At 42.7% G+C, this 25,906-nt stretch overlaps 1 protein-coding gene across 1 annotated transcript in view; it reads right to left on the reverse strand.

Annotated features, from left to right (window-relative positions):
• Nucleotides 1–23,268, reverse strand: part of FKBP7 (FKBP prolyl isomerase 7) — a 113,270-nt gene extending 90,002 nt beyond the window's left edge. Inside the window, exon 1 of the mRNA XM_069225429.1 lies at nucleotides 22,959–23,268. Within this exon, the coding sequence (XP_069081530.1) occupies nucleotides 22,959–23,176 (218 nt within the window). The 5' untranslated portion in view covers nucleotides 23,177–23,268. The remainder of the gene's footprint in view (nucleotides 1–22,958) is intronic.
• Between the last annotated feature and the right edge of the window lie 2,638 nt (nucleotides 23,269–25,906).

Genomic DNA, 25,906 nt, shown 5'->3' on the forward strand with positions numbered 1-25,906 from the left:
AGTGCCAAGAACTACTGTGGCAATCAGTGGTGTAACAAAACTGGAGGGGGCTTCCCTGCAAAGAACATGGAGTCCCCCCTCTCCAGACTCACTCAGGGCAGGTGCTGAGGGGGCCCCCTGGAGGAGGGCTGCAGTGCCTTTGTTATGTCACTGGTGGCAATGTGTGCTTTTTGAGACCAAAAACGTTTTTTATTTTTTGCCACTGTTTGTTACAAGGGTGAGGGCCCAGCAGCTGCCACAACAATAACATATTACAAAAGCCATGTCAAAACAGGACACGCAGTGATGGAACCAAAAGACTCACAAATAATGTTGGATCGGTTGGCTTTGCCAGTGCTTGTTTACTCTCCTGCTTCCCATAATCTTTTTAAAAATGGTTAAACTGATTTTCCATTAGGAATATTTTTTGGCAATACTAGGACGCATCAACACATTTTACTAATTGACGCTTCAGAGAAATAGCACCTAAAATTTCATAGTAGCGAAACTTTTTTTTCCTACTTGCATTTTTTTCTGAACATTTTATTTTGAAAGCAAAGAATCAACACTCTTGCTTACAAGTTTCTGCAAACATTTGAATCTAATCAGAAAGCATTCTGGGAGCATTATACTTAGCCTCATATTGTTAAACTTTTCAAATGTGTGTACATGTAATTTGTTTACTCAAACCACTGTGGGTAGGGCAGTGTGACCTTTAAACTTTTAGTTACAGCATTAACCCTAATAATGAAGGCTTTTCATTAATGAACCATAAACACAAGTTTGAACAGCACTTACAAATGGACACATGTATTATCTCAACTGCAGACAGTTCGCTTCTCTGTAATAAAGCAACAAAGGGTTTGTGCTGCAGGGGGTTGGGCCTGCTTGTTCCAAGAACAAAACAAACATGAAAACTTGTTGCACTTGACCCCAGACAATATGTCCTGGGCAATAGGAATCCCACATCCCTGCCAGGGGTGGCAGTGCTTCCCTCTGAACTCTCCATAGTCAAGAACCACCATTAACTAGGCTACCTCAAGGTACCGTCCCTCCATCTCCTCACCCCTTCCCAAATATTTCAGAGTGCATGCTGCCATTCAATCAGCTACCTTCAAGTCAATCCCCGTGTTCTAATGGAAGTTCTCCTCAGCCATACTTCCTTTGTGGTCTCTTGGCATTGGCTTATATCAAATAAATGTCTAATTATGCATACTAACCCCCATGAAAGTAATATGCGTACCATGACAAGGGAATCCTTGGTGCCCCTTATTCAAATCACTTGTACTAAAGATACAGCAACACAATTGATTTATGAATTTCACTTAAAAAAACTGTATTTGGCTGAAGTATTTTCTTCTAGAGATAGGAGATGACAAGTGCAAAAGGCAAATAAAATGCTCCAAGTTTGTAGGGGGCTCTTCTCTACAAGTGTGGGTTAGCCTGATCTGAGCACCAAACTCATGGTCCTGCCTGCCTGTGCGAGTGTGATAATTTTGAAAGATCACCATAGGGCTCTATAGTTAGTGTGAATATGGAGGAAAGGATACAGCTATTGCTTTGTGGCAGCAAATATGATGTGCATATGAGGAGCTTCATGTGTCTGACACTGGACTAGAATTAGAGAAGTAGTTTCCATTCAACAGAGGTTTCAACAGACAGTGTTGCTGGATCAGCATTGAAGTTGTAAGGAGCAACAGAACTATTTGGAAAATGTGAGTATAGGGCCAACAAGGTCACAGTGCATAATGAAAGGAATCTGCTGTTAAGATTCCTAGCTCGCTTATCATGGTTAAAAAGCTCCATTGAATAATACATTATAAAAGAAGGCCTGGTGACAAGGCACCAAATCAAAACTTGATGATCCGCTCTATACAACAAAAGCCAAGTAACCTACTACATTGAGACTATCAATGCAGCTACAAGTAGGAGCTCTTTAACGCCATAAAGTAGTGTGCCAATTCCACCTTGGACAGTCCACACCATCATTCTACGGACAGCTGCAATGTGTTCAACCTCTTTTTCAAAGGGAAATGAGACAAGACTTCAAAAATAATCAAGGACACCAAGAGATCAAGATTCAGCCCTGCTATGCACATTCCTGGACACATTTACCACCCCTTACCCCTGAAGAGTTGCAAGACTTATCAACTACCTCAAGATAAAATGCTACAAAGATATAATCCCCTATTTAACAATGAACACAGTCTTTGGTGAAGCAGTCAAGCCACCACCATGTTTGTGTGGCCCCTGACATATGAGACGTCTTCTCTGATACTCTCCAAACCAAACAGGTCTGCATTATAGTTAATCAAAGCCCTCCTGACCCGAAAGAATCTTCAATTTCTGTTCCACAACCCACCTTCCCTTTGTTAATTATATAGAGAATGCAGCAGCAGAGCTGCTAAATAATCAAACTAAGACCAATAACCCCGACCAGTCAGGATTCAGACCAACGTGCAGCACAGCGACAGCCATCATCCAGCTGAAGGACAGCTCCATTCTCATCACCAATATTGGTGATTCATGCCGTAATATGGTCTTGGACCTCTCTGCACCATTCAGTTCATTTGATCACTTAGCCCTTTACAACACCCAGAGGAGCTCGATGGCACTATAATCAAATTGTTCTCATGCTACCTGGCTAAAGTATACAAGCACCTACATAAACACTTCTCAAGATCAGAACACATCCAGCATACACCAAAGTTCTATTCCATCATTTGTAAATTTCAGTCTGGGCCTGAAGCCTCTCAGCATACTCCTGGCTCACAAGAGCCTCAATTTTTAACAGTACTGAAGACAGTTAGCTGTATTTGAGGCAACATCAGACACTTAAATAAGTTCCTTTCCAAAACCTGAACTGGTTCCTGCAGGCCTGTGTGATGAGTGACCCTCTGAAAACACAGATCATCTTCATTGCCAACATCAATACACAATGTCACATAAAATAATGGTTCAGTTGTAACAAACCCTGAACTTTGACAGATATACGACCATCAAAAGTGCCAAATCCCTCAAACTTATGGAAAAAGTGGTATCTGTTTCAAGAAACAGGCTGTTAAGAAGTCACAGAAATCCTGGCACCAGCTCTCACTTCTGTTGAAAATTAAAGCTTAGCCCCCAGAGAACGGACAGCAGCAACTGTCTGCCTCCTAGTATCCCATACCCTATGTAGCCTAATCAATAAACAGCACCCGCCATCGTTCAGCAGAAAGACCCATCAATAAATTCACAAAGTAAGACACAATTACTCTCATACTCCTGGGACTATATTACCTCATCTGCAAGTTCTAGCCCTTTCAAGACATGCTGCTTCAAAGACAGCACAGACAACTAGGACACTGCTAAGCTTGAAACAAAGAAATTCAAGAAAGAATTAATTACCAAAATATTGCATTAAATGCCATCCAGTGTCAATCGAGAAGCCCTTCCTACCTGCTCCTTTTGTCTACATTTTGAATTGCTTATCTGCTGGCACCAAAAAAACGTATGGCAACAAAAATTAATTGGAAGCCAACTAGCTTTAGGCTTTACTATGTTACCAAACTGTGTTTAGTCAGACAAACGAAAAAACGTTCATATTTCAGAGAGTAAGTAAAGGAGGAACTCTATCTAACCTTGAATGCTGTAACATGGGGACATGTTAGAGAGTAAAAACAATTTCTATATTAATGTTGTAGTACATTTAGCCTGTGGAAAATATTTGCCCATCTCCCAAGACACCTTAAAGGCATAGGAGTGATGACAAGTTATATGTTCATATTAAGGCAGCCTATATATTGTCCTGAGGGAACTGACTCAGCCATTGCTCCAAAATTTGCAGCCGACTCAGATAAAGAAATTCCATACTTGAGGCAAGACAAGATAGTGGCATTAACTGAAGCCTTCTGGGAATCTGTCAGATGGAAAGAAAGAATCTTTCTAAAAAAACAAAAGAGAAAGCACCAATGCTGCATGACTTGAGATGTAGCAGAAACGTTAGTGCTGTCCCTCATGTCACAGACATCATCTATATGTGACAGTTTATATATTAATTTAATCAAAGTACTAATGGTTTGAATGTAAATGATGCACTGAGAGGACATTTTAAATATGCATTTGTTTGGACTGATGTTAGAAACCCTGGTGGCATTGTGCCTAAAGTGAATGTATGAAAGTCTAAAATGATAGTATGTTATAATGTTGACTCTAGACTAATCTAATGTATTGTATGTGTGCAAGAATAGAGAAATGTAGTTCCAGGTTATACTGATCAAAATGTATTAAGAGAGTTTTTTTTGTTTAAAGTTGCTGCAACAAGAATATTACTGAAGAATAACAGACTGCACATTAAAATTAGTTTTATTTGATATATTAATGTGCTGTGTTAATTCACTTGCATTAACCTAAGTGAGGCCTGTTAGGCTCTGTTTTCCATGGCTGAGCAGATTATGCTGATTTATTTCATTACCATGAACTTTCTTTCAGACTTTGTTACCATGAAGGACTAGCTTTGGTAATAGACCCCTATTGTTTCAGACTTAGAAAGAAGACATAACATGTCCTTGAATATAGAACATTCTGCACCATGGACTGGCAGTGTACACAATTGTTTCAAACTTGTGTGGAGCTACATGGATAGATGATGTTCCCTTGATAGGCCAGGGAAGAAATATCGATGTTTCAAATTGGAGTCGTGTGATCAATTTCTTTTTGATAATGCTCAACATAATATTAACTGTCACTTAAAGCGAATCAGATTGCCGTGTAACCTTTGATATGTCTTTGACCAGTTGGACATTGGTCTGTTTCCCACTCAGAATCCAGGCAGTTGGTTCGCAGATGACCCCTGGGAGAGGTATCTTCCTCTCTGCTTTGTCCTGTGAGATGCTGTGCTGAGGCTTAAAGATTATTTTCTTAACCTATGCAGAAGACTCTTGGTCGAGCTTCTGACATGCTGATGCGTTTCCTTTTTACCTATCTCTTGTCCACCTTAGCTAGTAGCTTATTGTCTGAGATGACCTTTTTTCAAATTCCTTTTGTCCTTTTTTATTTTGTGCCCAAATGTGTTCCACTCCACACATGTTCTTCCCTGATTTGGCTGATTGTAGGATTTCCTTGAGCCCAGCTAAATTACAACACTACTGATTTTAAATTGTGACTTGATGGTGGTCAAGCCTGAACAAAGCTTAATTTATGTATATCCAATAATCATGTTAGTGTTTTGTATTCTTCTTATTGAATATTTAGTTTTATTAATGTTAATTTGCCTAAACTTATTTCATCGCCTTGGACAACTTTTAGTGATTCTATTTCTTTATAACTTTCTCTTTCGAGTTATCTACATGACTGAGTGAAAGTTTGTAATACAACTCCTAAACTTTGTTTTTGACTGGAGTCTTCTTTGTATGGCCACATTAGTCATACAGTGTAGCTTAACTGGGGTTGTATTGAAATTTTGTAAATGGTTCTACCACATCCTATGCAGGATGCAGAGATCTGTTGACCTCGATGAGCATTGATTCCTGCGAAGGATGAAAAACTTCAGCACTTGTAATAAAGGTACTGAAGATCATACATCTTAAAGATGAGCAACTAAGCCATGTTTACCAGAAAATCCAACCAATTAACTATCCATAATATATTTTGGATTTTGCCTGATGTATTATGCTATCCTGCCTGCATCATAGTCTGCCTCCCTTCTAACTAGATCTAATTGTATGAATGTTTGTGCGGCGCTAGGATTTACAAAGTGTTGTACTGACATTCTCACACTGAACCACTTTAAACCAAGAAGAAACAAACTTATTGGCCTCTCTACACTTCTCAATTGGAAGTATCTGCTGATAAACAAAACGGGGTAGACAAGAACCCTCTGGTTGTAGAACAGATTGTTCCTACTTTATTTCCAAATACCCAACATCAGTGTGGTCAAAACAAACAGTTTAATTTAGCTGCTAAAACAATCCATCCCACAAGGTTAATTACCTAGTACAACTCCTGTTGAATATGGAACCCAAGTTGGTTTAAATGTAACCATTATTTGTGAGCCTTTAGCATGTTAACTGACATGCATTACCATAATCACAAGATTTGAATACATTTCTCTTCACTCTTACCTCCCCTTTCTTAAACTCCTCTTTTTGACCCACCAGCTCCCTACCCCGAGCCAAAATATAAGAGATCATGGGCTATATTCATATCTCATTTCTGCCCACTCAGGCAACAGAACTCTATCATGATGCCACAACTGTCTCCGGAGTGCTCTCATTGTAATTGGTGGCACAACTTCACCATTCCGCATCTCTTTTAGAGTTTGATGATGCTCTATTAATAAGCCTTTATCGCTTGCCACCTCATGCTGTATGTTTACCTTTGCATTCTTCCATTATCTGGTTTCACCACCCAAGCCCATGCCTGTTTATGAGTTTTAAAAAAATATGTTTTGTTCTAGAAAATTACATTTATCTTGGTGGGGAATAACAACATATACTTTAGACCCATGGCTCTCAGATTTTGGTTCACCCTGACTAAATGATTTCCGCTCATTATGGACTAGTCTAACATAGTCTGGGAACACTTGAATCATTTGTGATTCAAAATGCACATCCCCTTTATCCCTTGTCATTCTTTAAGTAAGGTCAGGATATCTTTAGATTAGGAATCTTGCAATAAAAGTCTGAGCAGTGCTTGCTGGAGGGCAGTTAGAGGTTGGGCGAACAGTGTGCCCGATCAACTAGAAAACAAGGGAAAAGCATGTAACTGTGCAACAAGCTCTTAAGCCATGTCTGAAAAAATGCCCCTGGGCTGGGGAATTCTATTCCTTTTAGGAAGCCCATGGTTCTTAAGTTGTTGCGGGGAAAGTGTCCCAGTGCACCTTCTATTTGTCCCAACAGTTCACTGAAAAACACTTTTAATTGTTGGACTGTAGTTTTGAGCTCTCCGTGTTTTACAACTCAGAAATGCTGCCATCTGCCTCTATTTCTCAGCCAACTGCGTTTCACAGATCCAGGCACAGAAGTGAGGCATCAGGAGAGCATTTCAGAGGGTGCTCCTAAAGGGCAACAGGGAAGCCCTTAATCTACAAAGTGGGAAATATGACCAGAGAAGAAAACAAAAAACAAAGACAGACAGCATGATATGGAAAACGGCATGAGGCAGGGATGATGTTCTTTACTGAAAGCACTACAGAATGCTCAACTTTCAAACTGTGGGAAGCACTTTGGCTTGTGCCTTAAATGTTGTAGTCTATCATACTTTGCTGCTCATGTCTTAGCAGTATCTATGATTCTTCAAAAAGGCTATAATTGATAAAGAGGAGGACTGGTAAACTAAATTGTAAATAGTGATTTTATATACTACCCTAGCTTGATAAAATCAATCATTAACATTTTAGCCCTAACACTACCTGCATCTATCTGAATACTATACTTAAAAACAATAAAAATGATACTACACGTCAAGAGATAGTTGGTAATGTTCTGTTGTACTAATAAAATGCTTTAAAAAAATTGTGGTGTAAATGCACACAGATAAATGTTTATATTTCTTGTTAAACTAAAACGTCATTTTTGTCAGACAGTACATATATATATATATATATATGTGTATATATATATATATGGAAAATGTCACTTACCCAGTGTACATCTGTTCGTGGCATGAGACGCTGCAGATTCACATGCTGTGCATTATCCTGCCATCTAGTGTTCGGCTCGGAGTGTTACAAGTTGTTTTTCTTCGAAGAAGTCTTTTCGAGTCACGAGACCGAGGGACTCCTCCCTTTCAGCTTCATTGCGCATCAGCGTCGACTCCATCTTAGATTGTTTTCCCCGCAGAGGGTGAGGTAGGAGTTGTGTATATAGTAAAAATGCCCATGCAATGGAGTGAGTATGTATGTACATAATGTGTATAAAAAAGTATATATTTACAAATTTACAAATGTACAAGTTTCATCAACTTATAACGGCTACAGGCTCCCGGGGAGGCGGGAGGGCGCATGTGAATCTGCAGCGTCTCATGCCACGAACAGATGTACACTGGGTAAGTGACATTTTCCGTTCGATGGCATGTGTAGCTGTAGATACACATGCTGTGCATAGACTAGTAAGCAGTTATCTCCACAAAAGCGGTGGCTTATCCTGTAGGAGTTGAAGTTGTTTGAAATAATGTTCGTAATACAGCCTGTCCTACTGTGGCTTGTTGTGTTATTAACACATCTACACAGTAATGTTTTGTGAATGTATGAGGCGTAGACCATGTGGCTGCCTTACAGATTTCTATCATAGGTATATTTCCTAGAAAGGCCATTGTGGCGCCTTTCTTCCTAGTGGAGTGCGCCTTTGGCGTAATAGGCAAATCTCTTTTTGCTTTAATGTGGCAGATCTGAATACATTTCACTATCCATCTGGCAATGCCTTGTTTGGATATTGGATTTCCTGCATGAGGTTTTTGGAAGGCTACAAACAATTGTTTTGTCTTGCGAAATTGTTTTGTTCTATCAATGTAATACATTAGTGCTCTTTTGATGTCTAATGTATGTAAGGCTCTTTCGGCTACTGAGTCTGGTTGTGGAAAAAAGAACGGGAGTGCCACTGTTTGGTTTAGGTGGAACGGTGATTTAACTTTTGGTAAGAACATTGGATTTGTACGGAGAACCACTTTATGTTTATGTATTTGTATAAAGGGTTCTTGTATAGTGAATGCTTGTATTTCGCTTACTCTTCTAAGAGATGTGATGGCTATTAGGAAGGCTACTTTCCAGGTTAAGTATTGCATGTCACAAGAGTGCATGGGTTCAAATGGTGGACCTATGAGTCGTGTTAATACAATATTGAGGTTCCACGAGGGAACTGGTGGTGTTCTTGGGGGTATGATTCTTTTTAAACCCTCCATAAATGCTTTGATGACTGGGATTCTAAAGAGTGATGTTGAATGTGTAATCTGCAGATAGGCAGATATTGCTGTGAGATGTATTTTGATAGAAGAAAATGCTAGATTTGATTTTTGTAAGTGTAATAAATAGCTTACAATGTTTTTTGCAGAAGCATGTAGTGGTTGAATTTGATTATTATGGCAGTAACAAACAAACCTTTTCCATTTGTTTGCATAACAATGTCTTGTAGTAGGTTTCCTAGCTTGCTTAATGACCTCCATACATTCTTGTGTAAGGTCTAAATGTCCAAACTCTAGGACTTCAGGAGCCAGATTGCTAGATTGAGCGATGCTGGATTCGGGTGTCTGATCTGTTGCTTGTGTTGAGTTAACAGATCTGGTCTGTTTGGTAGTTTGATATGAGGTACTACTGACAGGTCTAGTAGTGTTGTGTACCATAGTTGACGAGCCCAGGTTGGTGCTATCAGTATTAGTTTGAGTCTGTTTTGACTCAATTTGTTTCCAAGATAAGGAAGGAGTGGGAGAGGGGGAAAAGCGTAGGCAAATATCACTGACCAACTCATCCGTAATGCATTGCACTTGGACTGAGGGTGTGGATACTTGGACGCGAAGTTTTGGCATTTCGCGTTTTCTTTTGTTGCGAATAGGTCTATTTCTGGTATTCCCCAGTGTCGAAATTAAGTTTGTAGTATCTGGGGATGAATTTCCCATTTGTGTGTTTGTTGGTGCTCTCGACTGAGATTGTCGGCTAACTGGTTTTGAATCCCTGGGATGTACTGTGCTATTAGGCGAATGTGATTGTGAATCGCCCAACGCCAAATCTTTTGTGCTAAGAGACACAGTTGTGATGAGTGTGTCCCTCCCTGTTTGTTTAGGTAATACATTGTTGTCATGTTGTCTGTTTTGACAAGAATGTCTTTGTGGACTATTAGCGGTTGAAATGCTTTCAATGCTATAACACTGCTAACAGCTCTAGATGATTTATATGCAGTTGCCTTTGTTGAACGTCCCATTGTCCCTGTATACTGTGCTGGTTGTGGTGTGCTCCCCACCCTATCTTGGAAGCATCTGTCGTGATCACGTATTGAGGCACTGGGTCTTGCAATGGCCGCCCTTGGTTTAAATTTATTGGATTCCACCATTGAAGCGAGGAGTGTGTTTGGCGGTCTATCAACACTAGATCTTGAAGTTGACCCTGTGCTTGTGTCTATTGTGTCCATTGTGTTGCTAGACATTGTTGTAAGGGACGCATGTGTAGTCTTGCGTTTGGGACAATGGCTATGCATGAAGACATCATGCCTAGGAGTTTCATCACAAACCTCACTTAATAGTGTTGGTTTAGGTGCATGTTTAGTATTACATTTTGGAAGGCTTGTACCCTTTGTGGACTTGGAGTGGCAATCCCTTTTTGTGTGTTGATTGTTGCTCCTAAGTACTGTTGTATTTGACACGGTTGTAGATACGATTTTTGGTAGTTTATAGAGAACCCTAGTTTGTGAAGGGTTTCTATAGTGTATCTTGTGTGTAGAAGACACTGTTGCTGAGTGCTGGTTTTTATTAACCAATCATCTAAGTAAGGGAATACGTGCATGTGCTGCCTCCTGATGTGAGCAGCTAGTACTGCAAGGCATTTTGTGAATACTCTTGGGGCTGTTGTTATGCCGAACGGTAAGACTTTGAATTGGTAATGCACGCCTTGGATTACAAACCTTAAGAATTTCCTGTGGGACGGATGTATGGATATGTGGAAATAAGCATCCTTGAGATCTAATGTTGACATGTAGTCCTGTTGTTTGAGTAAGGGGATCACGTCTTGAAGTGTCACCATGTGAAAGTGATCTGATTTGATGTAAAGATTTAGGGGGTCATTCCGACCCTGGCGGTAAAAACCGCCAGGGCCGGGGACCGCCAAACGGAAAACCGGCAGTGTACCGCCGGTTTTCCGCTGCCCTGGGGAATCCTCCATGGCGGCGCAGCTTGCTGCGCCGCCATGGGGATTCCGACCCCCATACCGCCATCCTGTTCCTGGCGGTTTTGGCCGCCAGGCACAGGATGGCGGTATGGGGTGTCGTGTGGCCCCTGGGGGCCCCTGCAGTGCCCATGCCAATGGCATGGGCACTGCAGGGGCCCCCGTAACAGGGCCCCACCATGATTTTCAGTGTCTGCCATGCAGACACTGAAAATCGCGACGGGTGCAACTGCACCCGTCGCACCCCTTCCACTCCGCCGGCTCCATTCGGAGCCGGCATCCTCATGGAAGGGTGTTTCCCGCTGGGCTGGCGGGCGGCCTTCTGGCGGTCGCCCGCCAGCCCAGCGGGAAACCCAGAATACCCGCGGCGGTCTTTTGACCGCGCAGCGGTATTCTGGCGGTTCCAGCCAGGCCGGCGGCGGAAGCCGCCGGCAAGGGTCAGAATGACCCCCTTAGTGTTCTGAGGTCTAATATGGGTCTCAGTGTTTTGTCCTTTTTTGGAATTAGGAAATACAGGGAGTAAACACCTGTTCCTTTTTGATGGTTGGGTACTAGTTCTATTGCTTCTTTTTGTAACAATGCTTGGACTTCTAGTTGTAACAGATCCAAGTGTTGTTTTGCCATGTTGTGTGCTCTTGGAGGCACATCTGGTGGCAAATGTAGGAATTCTATGCAATAACCATGTTGGATAATGGCTAGAACCCACACGTCCGTAGTTATGCGTTCCCAATTGCGGTAATAATCTGTGAGTCTCCCCCCCACTGGTGTTGTGTGGTGGGGGTTTGTGACGTTGAAGTCACTGTTTCCTTTGTGGGGTTTTTGGGCTCTGGAATTTCCCTCTTGTTTTAGGGAACTGCCCACCCCTATATTGTCCTCGAAAACCTCCTCTCTGATATTGGCCCTGATATGTGGGTCTGACTTGTGAGGTGGAAGGCTCTGTGGTCTGGGCCCGAAACCCCCCTCTAAAGTGGGGCTTCCTAAAAGTGCCTCTGCTCTGTGGGGAGTAGAGCGCGCCCATGGCTTTGGCCGTGTCAGTGTCCTTTTTCAGTTTGTCTATCGCTGTATCCACCTCCGGCCCAAATAGATGTTGTTCATTGAATGGCATATTTAGCACTGCTTGCTGAATTTCGGGCTTGAATCCGGAGGTTCGTAGCCATGCGTGTCTTCGAATGGTTAGCGCCGTGTTTATTGTTCTGGCCGCTGTGTCTGCTGAGTCCATGGCCAACCTTATTTGGTTGTTAGAGATACTTTGGCCCTCCTCGACAACCTGTTGGGCACGTTTCTGGAACTCTTTGGGAAGGTGTTGGATGAGATGTTGCATTTCATCCCAATGTGCCCTGTCGTATCTTGCTAGATGTGCCTGTGAATTGGCAATTCGTCATTGATTGGCTGCCTGTGCTGCCACCCTTTTGCCTGCTGCATCGAATTTCCGACTTTCTTTGTCGGGCGATGGTGCGTCTCCAGAAGTTTGTGAGTTCGCCCTTTTTTGGGCTGTTCCTACCACCACTGAGTCTAGAGTTAACTGTTGTGTGATGTACACAGGGTCAGTAGGGGGTGGTTTATATTTCTTCTCCACCCTAGGCGTGATGGCTCTGCCTTTGACTGGGTCTTGAAACACCTGTTTAGCGTGTTTTAACATGCTTGGCAGCATTGGCAAGCTTTGGTATTGGCTGTGCGTAGATGACAAGGTGTTGAACAAGAAGTCATCTTCTATGGGCTCTGCATGCAATGCCACATTATGAAATGTAGCTGCCCTGGAAACCACTTGCATGTAAGCAGTACTGTCTTCAGGTGGTGAAGGTCTTGCCGGGTAGCAATCGTGACTATTGTCAGAGATCGGTGCATCATACAAATCCCATGCATCCGGGTCATCTTGACTCATCCCTGTGTGCATTGGTGACTGCATCATTGGGGGTGTTGCTACCGGAGACAGATGTGGCGAATGTGTTGGTGATTGTTGTGGCGAAACCTGTGGTGGAGTTTTGTCTTTTGCCACTTTTGCTTTAGGCTGCATTTCCACCTCTTGAAATGCGAGCTTCCACTTCATTTTGACTGGAGGAACAGTTCTGATTTTCCCCGTGTCCTTTTGGATATGGAGCCTTCTTTGGGTATGGTCCGGTTCTCCCATGCCCAGCGCTTGTTCAAATCGATGGCCTTGTAATTGTGTGGAAAGGCCTTGTTCTTCTGTATAGGAGCTTTGTTTCGGCTCCGACGAAGAATGTTTCGGTACCGAAATTTTCTCGACAGTCTTTTTCGGCTCCGAGGAAACCTTTTTGACTTGCGGTGTACTGAGCTCTCGGTGCGGAGTCCTTTCGGACCCGGAATCTTGATGCCGAGTTTTTTCAGAGCCAGTATCTCAACCGGAGTCGGATGTCTTCGGCTGCTGGGAGGCCTTTTTCGGTGCCGATGTTTGGTCACCGTGTTTTCGGGTAAAGCCATGGCCTGTTGGCGGTGGCGTCCCCTGGGCCTTCAATATCTTCGAGTGGGCTTTTGCCGGGGCTGGTTTACTCACGGTTTGCTGAGTCTTCGGCTGCTCACTCTCGGACTCGTCCGAGTCCGAATCTGGAATGGAGAATGTCTCCTCTTCCTCGACGTTGGTGTGTCCTGACGTTGTCGACGCCATCTGGAGTCTTCGAGCTCTTCGATCCCGCAGTGTCTTCTTGGATCGAAATGCCCGACAGGCCTCCCAAGTATCCTCTTTGTGTTCGGGGGACAAACACAGATTACAGACCAAGTGTTGGTCTGTATAAGGATACTTTGCGTGGGAGTTGGGGCAGAAGCAGAAGGGGGTCCGGTCCATGAGCGTTGAAGATGGATGCGGTCGGGCCGACTAGGCCCCGCCAAGGCGTGGAAACCCCGAAGGGCTGCCGGAATTTTTCTTTCTTCGGTGTCGATGTGCTAGCACTAACCCGGTACCGAGCGCAAACAATACCGTCGAATTTTCCGATGTATAACTATCTTTTCTGAACCGAAACACGAAGCGTAGAGGAACATGTCCGAACCCGATGGCGGAAAGAAAACAATCTAAGATGGAGTCGACACCCATGCGCAATGGAGCCGAAAGGGAGGAGCCCCTCGGTCTTGTGACTCGAAAAGACTTCTTCGAAGAAAAACAACTTGTAACACTCTGAGCCCAACACTAGATGGCAGGATAATGCACAGCATGTGTATCTGCAGCTACACATGCCATCGAACATATATATATATATATATATATATATATATATATATATATATATATATATATATATATGTAGATAGAGAGAGAGAGAGAGAGAGAGAGAGATGACGAGAAACAGGGTTTCGTGGTAACCTGAAACAACTCTATTACACTGCCTGATGTGTTCACTGTAAGAAAGCGCATCTAGGCATTTTGTTTTTCAAAATAATCACTGGTTGATATTTGCAATCTTTGTAGCTGCATTGTATATCATGGCTGACATATCAAAACACTGTGCGTTAGTCAGGAGTTGCTGTGCAGTTTGTTTCCAGCTGCTGTCATTAATCTATATGCAGTCGTCTGCTGGTCTCAAATTTATAACCAAAAGTAGTTGGCATGGTGTATGGTGCATCTTATAAAGTGCATAAATGTGTTTCAGACTTAATCTTAATGTCTGTCATCTGTTTTTGTTTAGGGTTTATAAGCAAAAGTGATAGATGATGTTGATGTTTTAAGAGTAGTATACATGTGTTCTCAGGTAATGTCTAAGGGCCTGATGGAGTACTCCGTCACAAACGGAAACCAGTCTGCCATATTACAAGTGCATTACATCTTATGGCACTTGTAATACAGCAGGTGGGATATCCATCACATTTGTGATTGAGTATACTCTCAGGCAAACTATAAAGCAGACTGTAAGTTAATAATTTAGCTATGCAAGTCTTTTACATGCTTTTCTGAAACCGCCATACTTTTTTCCTTACTCCACTGCTGAAAATGGTACCCCTCATTTCAAATTTCTACACATTTTACAAAGTACTACAGCACTTCAGGTCTAATACTGTACCAGTACAATACAACATGACACAACACAATACCTGATCATACCTTTGCACTTCTGTTCACACCAGCCAGGCATGTTTGGAATATAAAATATTTAAACACATTGAGGGGGTCATTCTGACCCTGGCGGTCAACGACCGCGGGAGCACCGCCAACAGGCTGGCGGTGCTCCCATGGGCATTCTGACCGCGGCGGTTTGGCCGCGGTCAGAAGCGGAAAACCGGCGGTCTCCCGCCGGTTTGCCGCTGCCCATGGGGATTCCGACCCCGTCACCGCCATCCTGTTCCTGGTGGGTTTGCCCGCCAGGAACAGGATGGCGGTGAGGGGTGTCGTGGGGCCCCTGGGGGCCCCTGCAGTGCCCATGCCCAATGGCATGGGCACTGCAGGGGCCCCCGTAAGAGGGCCCCTAAAAGATTTTCAGTGTCTGCCATACAGACACTGAAAATCGCGACGGGTGCTACTGCACCCGTCGCACCCTTCCCACTCCGCCGGCTCCATTCGGAGCCGGCTTCCTCGTGGGAAGGTGTTTCCCGCTGGGCTGGCGGGTGGCCTTCTGGCGGTCGCCCGCCAGCCCAGCGGGAAACCCAGAATAACCGTGGCGGTCTTTTGACCGTGCAGCGGTATTCTGGCGGTCCCCACCAGGCCGGCGGCTTCCGCTGCCGGCCGGGGTCAGAATGACCCCCTGAGTCTTTGCATGCCAGCCGGTATGTAAGATCTCCACCTTTTTCAGAGACATTACTGCACATTTGTCCACGTTTTTAGATTCTGGAAAAGTCAGGAGCTAGCTCTGGAATATATATGTGACCTGCAAACCTTGATATTTAAAAATAGTATTGGCAAAACCAATGGGTCTCACCTGAGTAAAAGCTGTTGGCTTTGCCAATATCTTTTAACCAATATCTTTTAACCACGTTGTGCAGCAGCATGGCTAAAAGTTAGCAGTGCAGCATACAGGAGGGTGGCGTAGAGGAGAGTGGTATACAGTAAAGTGGCACAGAGTAGAGAGGCTTACAAGAGAGTGAAGTGGAATGGCAAAGAAGAGAGCAGAGTGGTGATGAGTGGAGCAGTATAGAGTAGAGTGGAGTAGGGTGGAGTAGCATAGAGTAGCATGGAGAGGAGTAGAGACAATTGGAGTAGAGTGGTGTAGAGTAGATTGGCACCGAGTAGCGAGGCGTGGAGTACAGTGGTGTGGTGTAGAGTGGAATGGCACAGAGTACTGTGTGGTACAGTAGAGTTGTGTAGAGTGGTGTAAAGCAGAGTCATGTAGAGTGACACGAAGGAGAGTGGAGCAGAGTTACATAGAGTGAAATGGAGTGGCGTTGAGTAGAGTGGAGTGGTGTACCGAGGAGTAGAGTGGATGGTGCAGAGTGGAGTGGCATAGATTGCCATGGAGTGGATTGGCGTAGAGTGGAGTGGCTTGGAATGGAGTAGAGTGCATACAATGTCCTGGAGTGGGGTACAGTGGTATAGAGTAGAGTGGCATGGAGTAGATTGGAGTTGGGTAGAGTGGAGTGGCATACAATGGAGAGGCATAGAGTAGAGTGGCATAGAGTAGAACGGAATGGAGTGGAGTGGATAGAGTACAGTGATGTACAGTAGACTGACACGGAGTAAGGAGAGTGCAGTAAAGCGGTATGGTGTGGAGTGGAGTAGAGTGGTATGAAGTGAAGTGACATGGAGTGACGTGGAGTGGTGTAAATGGGAGTGGCACAGAGTGGAGTGGATTACAGTGGAGTGGCATATAGGGGAGTGGTGTAGAGTGGCACAGAGTGGAGTGGCGATGAATGGTGTAGCTTAAAGTGGAGTGGCATTGAATAGTACAGTTGTGGGTGTAAGTAACTAATGTGTTGTTAAAGAGGGAAGATAGGGTGAGAGCAAAATAAATAAGAAGCTGTAACACATCCAAGATGTGCAAATACATGCAGTGTCATTAATTGATTCACTATAAAGAAAACCCAATGTAACATACATTTGTCACCCTTGTTTAGGAAGATCAAGGACGAGGAAGAACAGATGTACTTAGTCCATGTTGAGAGGAGCTAACAAAAGAAAAGAAAGGAAGCTTACGGGAGCTAAGCAATCGAATGGTTGCAAATGAGAGTTACAAAGAAAATAACTAATGGTATGCTGTGGGCTGATTGTAAGCCCAATGAAAAGCAAACAATACATCTCACAGCACATCTCATTCACTATGTAGGCGAAATCTGAAAAATGAAGGTCTGCCTTGCTTTCCTTAATTTTAATTTGGGAATGATTTGGAGCGCTCCAAATTACTTTTGAAGTGATTCCTTCTTGTTTTTGCTGTATAAGTGTATACTTCAATGAGGACGAATGCCAGCTTGTATTGATTTTTCAAAATGTCCTGGCTTTGACACACAAACACTGTTCCTACAAAAATCCTACTGCGTACAAACTATTGTTGCAGGAAATATGTAGGATCTCCTGCCAGCCTGCACTGCCACTAATCTGTCCGCAGTCACATTCTCATAACCATCATCATCTTAATATTTTTCAGTACAGCGAAATACTTTAGTCAACAATACTCTGGATTCTGGGCAAAGAACCAGCAACTATTAACTGATTAACTGAGGGCCTTGACAATAATTCACACTTCAGTATGAGGCTACTGGTGTAGTGGTGAATAACTGTCTGGAAGAACAAGTATTTAACATAAAAGAATACATAGAAAACAAAAGAGAAATATTTATGCAATTTGCCGTGGAAGTAATCTGGAACACAGCACCAACACAAGAAAGAAGTTAGGGTAAGTGTGAAAAGAAATCGCACATCAATATTATATTACTACATCACTTCAGTCACCTTAAACATAAACCCAAGCAACATCCCACAAAGGGTAGCCTTTTGGGGACGTTGCCAGGGAGTTCCTGGCATGATACATCCTCAACTATAAGAAAATAGGCAAGTGGGCGTTCATATGCTTTTCTACACTGTGGAGTTGACCTATAAATTCCAACATAATAGTTCCATCTGTGTTGGTGGTCATCTCTCTCTCTTGTTTGCCACAAGCCCTGCCCAGGAGTAGCAGGGAAGCCTATTTCATCAGGCAGCCATAATGTGCACGCTGACCAACGGTCCCCCTTATCAAGATTAGCCTTACCTTCCTGAATGTCTACTCCACAACTAGGGATAAGGGATTTATTTAGAGAGGATTTATGAAAGGCCCTAATCCAGGCAAGATGGCCTCTAACCTCCACTCCGCCTGGGAGCAAATGGAAACACGTGCAAAATAATAGAGAAGTGATTCATAAAAAAAGGTTGGCATGAGAGCTTAGAGATGCTGTTTCAGATCCTGAGTTACTGGATTGTTGTATGAGTTCCGGCACTTCCTGCTGAACCTCCTCTAAAAGCTATTTCCTTTAAGCCAATATAGTTAAAATATTAATATTCAAAATGTACCTTTTAGCCCATTTATTTACCAAATAAAAGGGAGGTGTTGCATCTGGATCACTATTATGATAGGTAGCACACTTGTAATAATTATTGTGTTTTCTCTTTTCCACACATCCCCATTTAAAATTATATCTAATAGTCATTTACGCATAAGCGTCAAATACAGAATGTATTTTGTTTAATGCCACTTTTCTGTGTATGTGATAGTCAAGGCGCCTCAAATACATTAACATTATTAAATCTGAGCTGTTGTCGCTGTTTTAAAATTGCTGTTGTGTTGTGAATATGATTTCATGAAAAGTGATGTAATTTCTCATTTAATATTTTTGTTCAAGGAGCACAGGTTCGCAAGATAAAACAAGTGAAATCGTATCAGGTCATTTTCTGCTAACTGTTGATTCTAAAAATTTCAAGCATGGCTAGATAATGTTATATAAGATAGGAGCAAAGTGTGATCAGATAGAGAAGACCTTTGTACCAGAAGCCAGAGATGAGACAGGTCATGTAGAATCACTTCATCTACTTTTGCTGAAGGCTACAGGGAGGAGCATTCAGCATTAACTTGCGGTGTATTTATCAGCCTTCTTCTAAACACAGACGAGAATAGCAGCCCATGTTATTATACTGAACAATAACCTATTTATTCAAATCAGGTATAACAGTGTAAACCATCTTTGAACTCAAATTAGGCTTTTTGGTGCGGAGTTTAGCTTAGTAAACCAAAGACATGAGGGTGTGGTTCATCCAAAGTTATAAAGCTAAACAGCCAACATGCTGGAATATTTTCTGCTGTTCACTAGACAAGCAAATATTGCAGCTACTATTCGGTTTATTTTTATTATATTTACAATTCATATTGTCTGCACTAGGATAGGATTTAAATTTTTAAAAATGCATCTTTAAAGTTTATCCATCGTTCCTAGTGTTCTTGAGTGTGTCTTTCTATTATGTAAGAGGGATTGAGTTCCACTAATAGTCTCTGTTATATTGCACAAGACTGATCATTACTTGAAATGCATCTCACACAAGTACTGCTCAATGGGTTGTGGGATGGTTACAGTGTAATTAGATTTCTGTCTTCAGTTGGCACACTGACAAAGTTCTTAGTGCCTGGGTGTCTAGAAGCCTAATCCTGGGTCGTGTTCTAAAGAATTTAGAAAATGTATCACACTCAGACTTTTGTTGTATCTCAGTGGCGAATGCAGCTCAGCAAAAGGTGCACAGAAAGAGTGCAATGCCACACAGCAAGGAGAATCATTAGAGGAAACACAGATCACATCCATTCCATTTCACCTATTTTGGCTTGTGAAGCATGCTGCGATCCTTTAATGGATTGAAATATTACTGCAGCTGAGGAGGGGGTAGCAGCTTGGACCTCTGCTGTGCCCGCGGTGTTCACGCTAGCAGCTCCTGGCACCTATGCAGAGGGGGCCAAGCACTTTCAGTATATTTGTCCATTTTACCTGCTTGTGAGCACCACAGACTGAGGCCCTGATTACGACCTTGGCGGATGGGATTCTCTGTCACAAATGTGACGGATATCCCGTCCACCATATTACAAGTTCCATTATATCCTATGGAACGTGTAAAATGGCGGGCGGGATATCCGTCACATTTGTGACGGAGTATCCCATCCTCCAAGGTCGTAATCAGGCCCCCGATCTTTGGCCATGAGAGGATAGCCAGCATCCTTCTTTCCTTTGTAGAGCAGGCAATCTAAGGGGCACTTACAAGTATCTCAGTCCAGGAGTCACATAGCCCACAGCACTTCTTCTGGTGATATTTTGGCTAGCTGTAATATAACACAATGTGCACAACTTATTTATCGTATATTTGTATGGACCCACCAGCCCCGTTTCCTAAGTAGGCATGTGCAGTCCGGAAATCAAGCTGATTTAATCTGGGCTACATCATAATGTGCATGGAATTCCTCACCATTTCTAATGTTGCTTGATCTGAATATGCATCTGGTATGGGCTTTATCATGATTCTTTTGCCACACACTGCTTCAATTCATTGTGTGCCTTTTGGCAGACCTGGGTGCCTTGAATGCTTTGTTTAAGCCCTCTTCCTCAAAGCTTTGTGATTTTAAAGGATTTGAAATCTTGGCACATCGGTTCATGACGTCAATCAGAAAATTGTCACAATCCATCACGCTCTTTCTTTGTTGTTCATGGACATTTATCTGATCACTGCCTGATGATTAGACCCAATTTTACCTGCTCCAGCCCATTCAATCTTCAATAGGGCCGCTCTTCCTTCTGATGCGAATTGACCTGACCTTTAGCGTGTACAGGGACGGTCTTCTCTTGAAGCCATCAGAGCCCCTCATCTGCTCTCAACAGTCTTCACAAGGTTGCACATCCAGCAATTAGTCTCCCATCACCTGATTGCCGGCTGCTGAGCCCATGCGGTATTGCCTTCAATCCAGCGCCACTGCCTCCTTCAGTAGCCCGCCAGACCTCCCCTCCTAGTTGAGACCCCACTGGGTTAAGAACAGTGCAGATCACTTCACCGACACCTCCCCCGCAAAGCTGCTCTGCACCATTATTTTAATCTGTCAGTCCCAATCCCAGACACCACCCAGATTTTAATTTTGGCACCTTCCATGTGTTATTTCTCTCAGTAGTATCACTGGGTGCTCTTCCGGAGTAAAAGGTGCATCCTCAGAGTATCACATTAGTGGGGTGAGGCATGAGCTGTCGGATTTTGGGGGGGGGGAACAAAAGGGCTAACAAGAAGCATCCATCATTTTGCGCTGTTAACCACACCTCTAATAAATATAACATTTGAGTTTAAGGAATACTCTGTTAGATTACATCTGGTAACTCTCAAATATAACCTGGCAACAATATAACAAAGGTTCAAACACCACCGGGGACTTTCACATTAATTGGTGCAATTAAGTCCAGCACTGAAGTAAACCCACCTCACATGTGCTTTCCTCCAGTGATCGTTGCCTTATATCTATGGTCTCCCTTACAATAAACAGAACTCGTGTGATGTTACCTTGTAATCAAAATTACACTTCTCGGTCTCATTCTGAAGCTCTGCGCATCTCTCATCTAACCGACTAAACATTAAAAAACTACTTCCACTCGCTCAACCATGACTGATCCAATATTTTATACTTGCCTTGTAACAAAAGGAGCAGCCAGAAAATTAAAATTCCCCCACTTAAACCATACCTCTACTCATACCGACCACAAGGCAAGCAGATCGTACCCACTTTCAACCTTTAATCATCCATCCCTCTATATATTCATTCTCCTTCCAAGCAATCACTCATCAATATGTTGGCATATCCATCCACCCATCCTTTCACTTTGCCCCATCTTCCCAATCCTCGTGCTCTCACTAATTCGTCCAATAACCTATCAATTCTTCTGCTCCTTCGTCCATCTTCCCACCCTTCCATCTTTTTTATACTTCCAGCTTACATTTCACATTTTCTTCCTTATTTCTTTTACTTCTCTTTTTCTTTCGCTTCCCATTCTTTATTCCCTTCTTCTATTTGCCCATCTTGTCTTTCATCATTACCTTTTCCTTCTCATCTTTCTCTAATGCTTTCGTTTCGTATTTGCCCCCTCGGGTTTACCTTACTTTCATTATTTCATTTTTTTGTTTTCCTCTTGTCTTTGTTGTGGACACCTGCCCACATCCTACACCCCTCTGTCACGTATTGCCTAAGACTATTATTTATGAGTAATTTGTCGACCTATCTGGAGACAGAGGAAGCCTATAAACTACTTCATGTTCTAGTGGCACCCATTTTACCCGCTTTTAGAACACAGTAGCAGCTCCCGCTTTAGATGATTAAGTGTGGAGCGTGGGGGTCCCCTACGCCCCTACCTGTAACAATTTGAGTTCTCTCCATTTGGCATATGTGCTGGTTTACTATTCGCTGTACGTGTCTGATAAGAAAGATATTTAACCAGGCTCATTGTAAGGTATACTCTGTCTTCTGAGCAAGTACAAAGCAAGAGAGTATTCTTGGCTTTCAGACAAATACCACGCACAGCTGCTCCCAGTGCGTTACCTGCCCAGGCAGGTTCACTCAGTGTGGTCTGTCTGTCACATCTGAAGGAGCGCTGAAAACAGCAAACTGTTTCTGATACTTCTTTGGCGCATTAACTGGTTTATTCTTCTTACTTTGCACCCTTTTCCTATCGGACTTGTTTACATTAGCTAGTAAGTGCGCTGAGCCCATGTGCAAACATGACGCATCCAGTTCTTTAAGATAACTTTCAAGTCGCTATGTAATTTTTGGGGACACTTTGCAAATGTAGTGGTTCTGTCCCATAGTGGTCTCTGTAAACAACGTTTTTTCTGCGTCATCAATCGCTAGTCCACTAGCGGTCCATTCAAAGCAGTGAGGATTGGGAGGTTTGTCTCCTCTCGGCATCCTTAGCAGTACTGTCATTCTTTCCTCGCATTACTACCCCGTTCTCTTTCCTACCTTATTTAGCGCGAGACATCTCGTAAAATAATCTGGTCCTCGCTTGGTATATGTTGGCGTAGCAAACGTTAACAAATAAGGTGAAAAAGTCGCACAACCTCTTCGATATGCATTGCAGAAAAAAAAATATTTGTCGCAGTTTTTCCATCGTGTGGGCAGTTCACTTTTCTGTCTTCCCAGTTAGACTGCGTTTCAAATGCTGACATGAATATTTTTCAATGTAGAAATATATCAACAGAAACACGATGCAGTCGACTTACCTGCAATAGAATTTAGTATTATCTTCCGCTAGGTATCCATCGTAATGGGCGTTCACAAGATCGCCTTTCTTGCTTTTCTGGCTGCACTCGCTTGGAAGTTCTATAACTTCGATTTTCACTCCTTCCTTAAACACAACTTCGTTCGTCTGCCCGGAGACGCGAACCGACAGAAGGCTAAAGCACTGCAGGAAGAAAAGTGGTTTGAAAAGCGCAAACATGGTTACCAGAGAACCGATTTACCGATGCTCCGACCAGTGTAGCTCTCAGGATTCCACGCAGCGTTTGACTTTCAGATCTCTTGAACACGTGGCACGTAGAAAAAAAATCCTATATAATTTACTTCAGGCTGCTTCGAGCACTCTTCACCCGCCTGCCCTCCCCTTTTTCATTCGCCCCCTCAAGCTACATTCTGACAGACCGAAGCAATTTGAATTCCCCTCCTTGTACCATTTTGTCTTGCATAAATAATGGAAACACCAACATTCAAACTATAATCTCATTATTATTATCATTTCACCGTTATTGCCAAATTCCCGAATAGAAAATAGTACACATGCTATAAATACTGTACGGTAAATTTTGTCGATATTTATTCCGATCTGCAGCCGTGGTAACTTGCTGTCTGCACACATCTGCACAGAGCATGCCATTGAATTTGTTACCTCTGTTGCACTGCATTAGAAAGGTGCGCAAATTACGACTATACTTTGAAGCAACTGTTATATTTTGCACATTAAATGTCTGCGGTTCCTTTTCCAGGCTGAAGTTAGAAAAATCTCACTTCAGCATTAAAATCATAATTTTTATTTAGTAACGCGAGTTGTGACTAATGGGACAGCAGAACTGTTTACTTCAGATTTAAATAACAATTTCAAAGAAGTTTACTGTGTCCAAAGATCTTGGGGAATGGGGAGATGTCTTTGCTCCTGAGTTATGCTGTCTTTATGTTAAGACATGATCATTTGTCCCATGCTGCATGCTACAATGCGGATTCGTTGCTCTTCCAATGGATTGATTCGCTCTGTTCAAAGATAATGCAGTCATGCGGCTTCTTGTAAATTGTTGCTATTATCCAAGTTCTCCATTTTGCATCAGCTTGCAGCCGACCAGTTATATGTATGCTGCTTCGGAATGAAAGCGTGTTCTAATGACTTGTCTCTCTGTCTTGCTGTTCGCAGAGCACTGGCAACAAGGCAGCCATTCTCAAGACACGCTCTCAGCCTACTTATGCTATCAGAGTGCTTGCCCAAGATGTTGTAGTTCAATGATCAGAGTAAGCATGCGTGTGCTGCTTTCGCCAGCTGGCAGACTGCTGCTCCGTGATCTGCTACTGCTGCTCCATTGTAAATGGATCAAGTACTCAGCTGCCATTTGAACTTAAAGGCCCCAGTAACTTTGGCCCAAGCTGGTGCAGATGGATTAGACTTTGACAACTCACTATTGCCTAACACACTCGATTCCATTTAATTTAATTCAATTCAAAAGATCGTTATTCAGCCAAGTTTGGCCATAAAGGAGAGAGACATGATAAAAACATCCAATTAATACAAGTGAATGCTAAAAACCATTTAAAATCGTTGTCTTCAAACTTTTTAATGCCACACCCCGCTTCAGTGAATAAGAAACCCACAGGGACCCCCCTGCATTCTTCCAATTTTTCTATTTAATTGGGAAGGTTTAAATACAACTAGCCTTGTTTAAACATTGCATTTAACTTCAGGCACCTATTTTGTACAATCGCATGCATGATTGCCAACCATACTATTCTGGTTAACTAGACCTTTCTAATGTGTAAAAATATACACAATGTGATTCTCAGAAATGGGAGCGGGGACTTTTGAAGACTATTTGGAGTGTCTTCCCTTTTTGACACATAATTCCAGCCAGATTTAAATGACAAAAGATGTTAGTGATGGCCCATTAGAGAGTGGATAACTGCTGCTCATTTTTGTCTGCTTAAAACAAAGCACTAATACGTCTTTTAGCCAGAGCTTGGCACCCACCCCGCCCCCTGGGTCAGTTAAGGAACCCCTGTTGGGGCCCCACAGTTTCAAGACCTCTGATATATTAATCAATAAAGTGCATTTATTTGTATGGCAGCCTCTATTAATGAATTGGAATACAAGTAGGGATTCGCTAGCACAATAGAAGTAGTTTCCTTAATTGTAATGTCAAGAGAGGTTGAGCCGCACCAGAAAACTAACCTTCCATGTTTTTTCTGCTTCTTACTGCAACTTTAAGGAATGAGCTAAGTCTCAGGCATATATCTTGGCTGCTCAGAAGTTGCAGAAGTAATAGTGCTTCTCTACATTTCCGATGACCCAAGTTGTTTAATAATTGTTTCAGAAAGTGTCGAAAAAGAGGGTTAAAAAATTAGCAAAAGAACATAAAGTGCAGCAAGGTTTGCTCTGTTAAGCCATTACGTGGGGAGGACAAAGCAAGACCCCACCCCCTAAAGTGCTGTAGTCCTCCCAAAAACACAGGAGCCACCAGACTGTTCCTGCTCTAAAATGGAAGAGAAGGGATGTCTCCAAACCCGTAAGGTTTAAGGTTAGGTACAGGACTGGTTCCGCAGACACCAAAAATCTATAAAAATCCGTCACATAACTCAAAATAAAAATCACATGAGGGGTCTGTTACTATACTGTGGAGCCGACACAATAAAAGATATATCTTAATATGAAAAAAATATCTCAGAAATGCTGGTCTCGAAAGATGCCTAATGACCTAATTTATGCCCACAGAAAAATGTTGATTATGAACGCTATGTATTTTACTGAACTCCTCAGCACCTGGGCCAATCCACTGCCTCCTTTGTCATACACCAAGAGTACATTTTTTAAACAGTGTGAGCTCGAGCACTACAACAGCAAGGAAGTATTAAACTCTCAGATCATTGCCATGTGTGAGTTTTCATCATTCAGAAAAAAAACTCCTACAGAGGACTT

Source organism: Pleurodeles waltl, chromosome 3_1, assembly GCF_031143425.1.
Source record: "Pleurodeles waltl isolate 20211129_DDA chromosome 3_1, aPleWal1.hap1.20221129, whole genome shotgun sequence".
Classification (NCBI taxonomy): Eukaryota; Metazoa; Chordata; class Amphibia; order Caudata; family Salamandridae; genus Pleurodeles; species Pleurodeles waltl.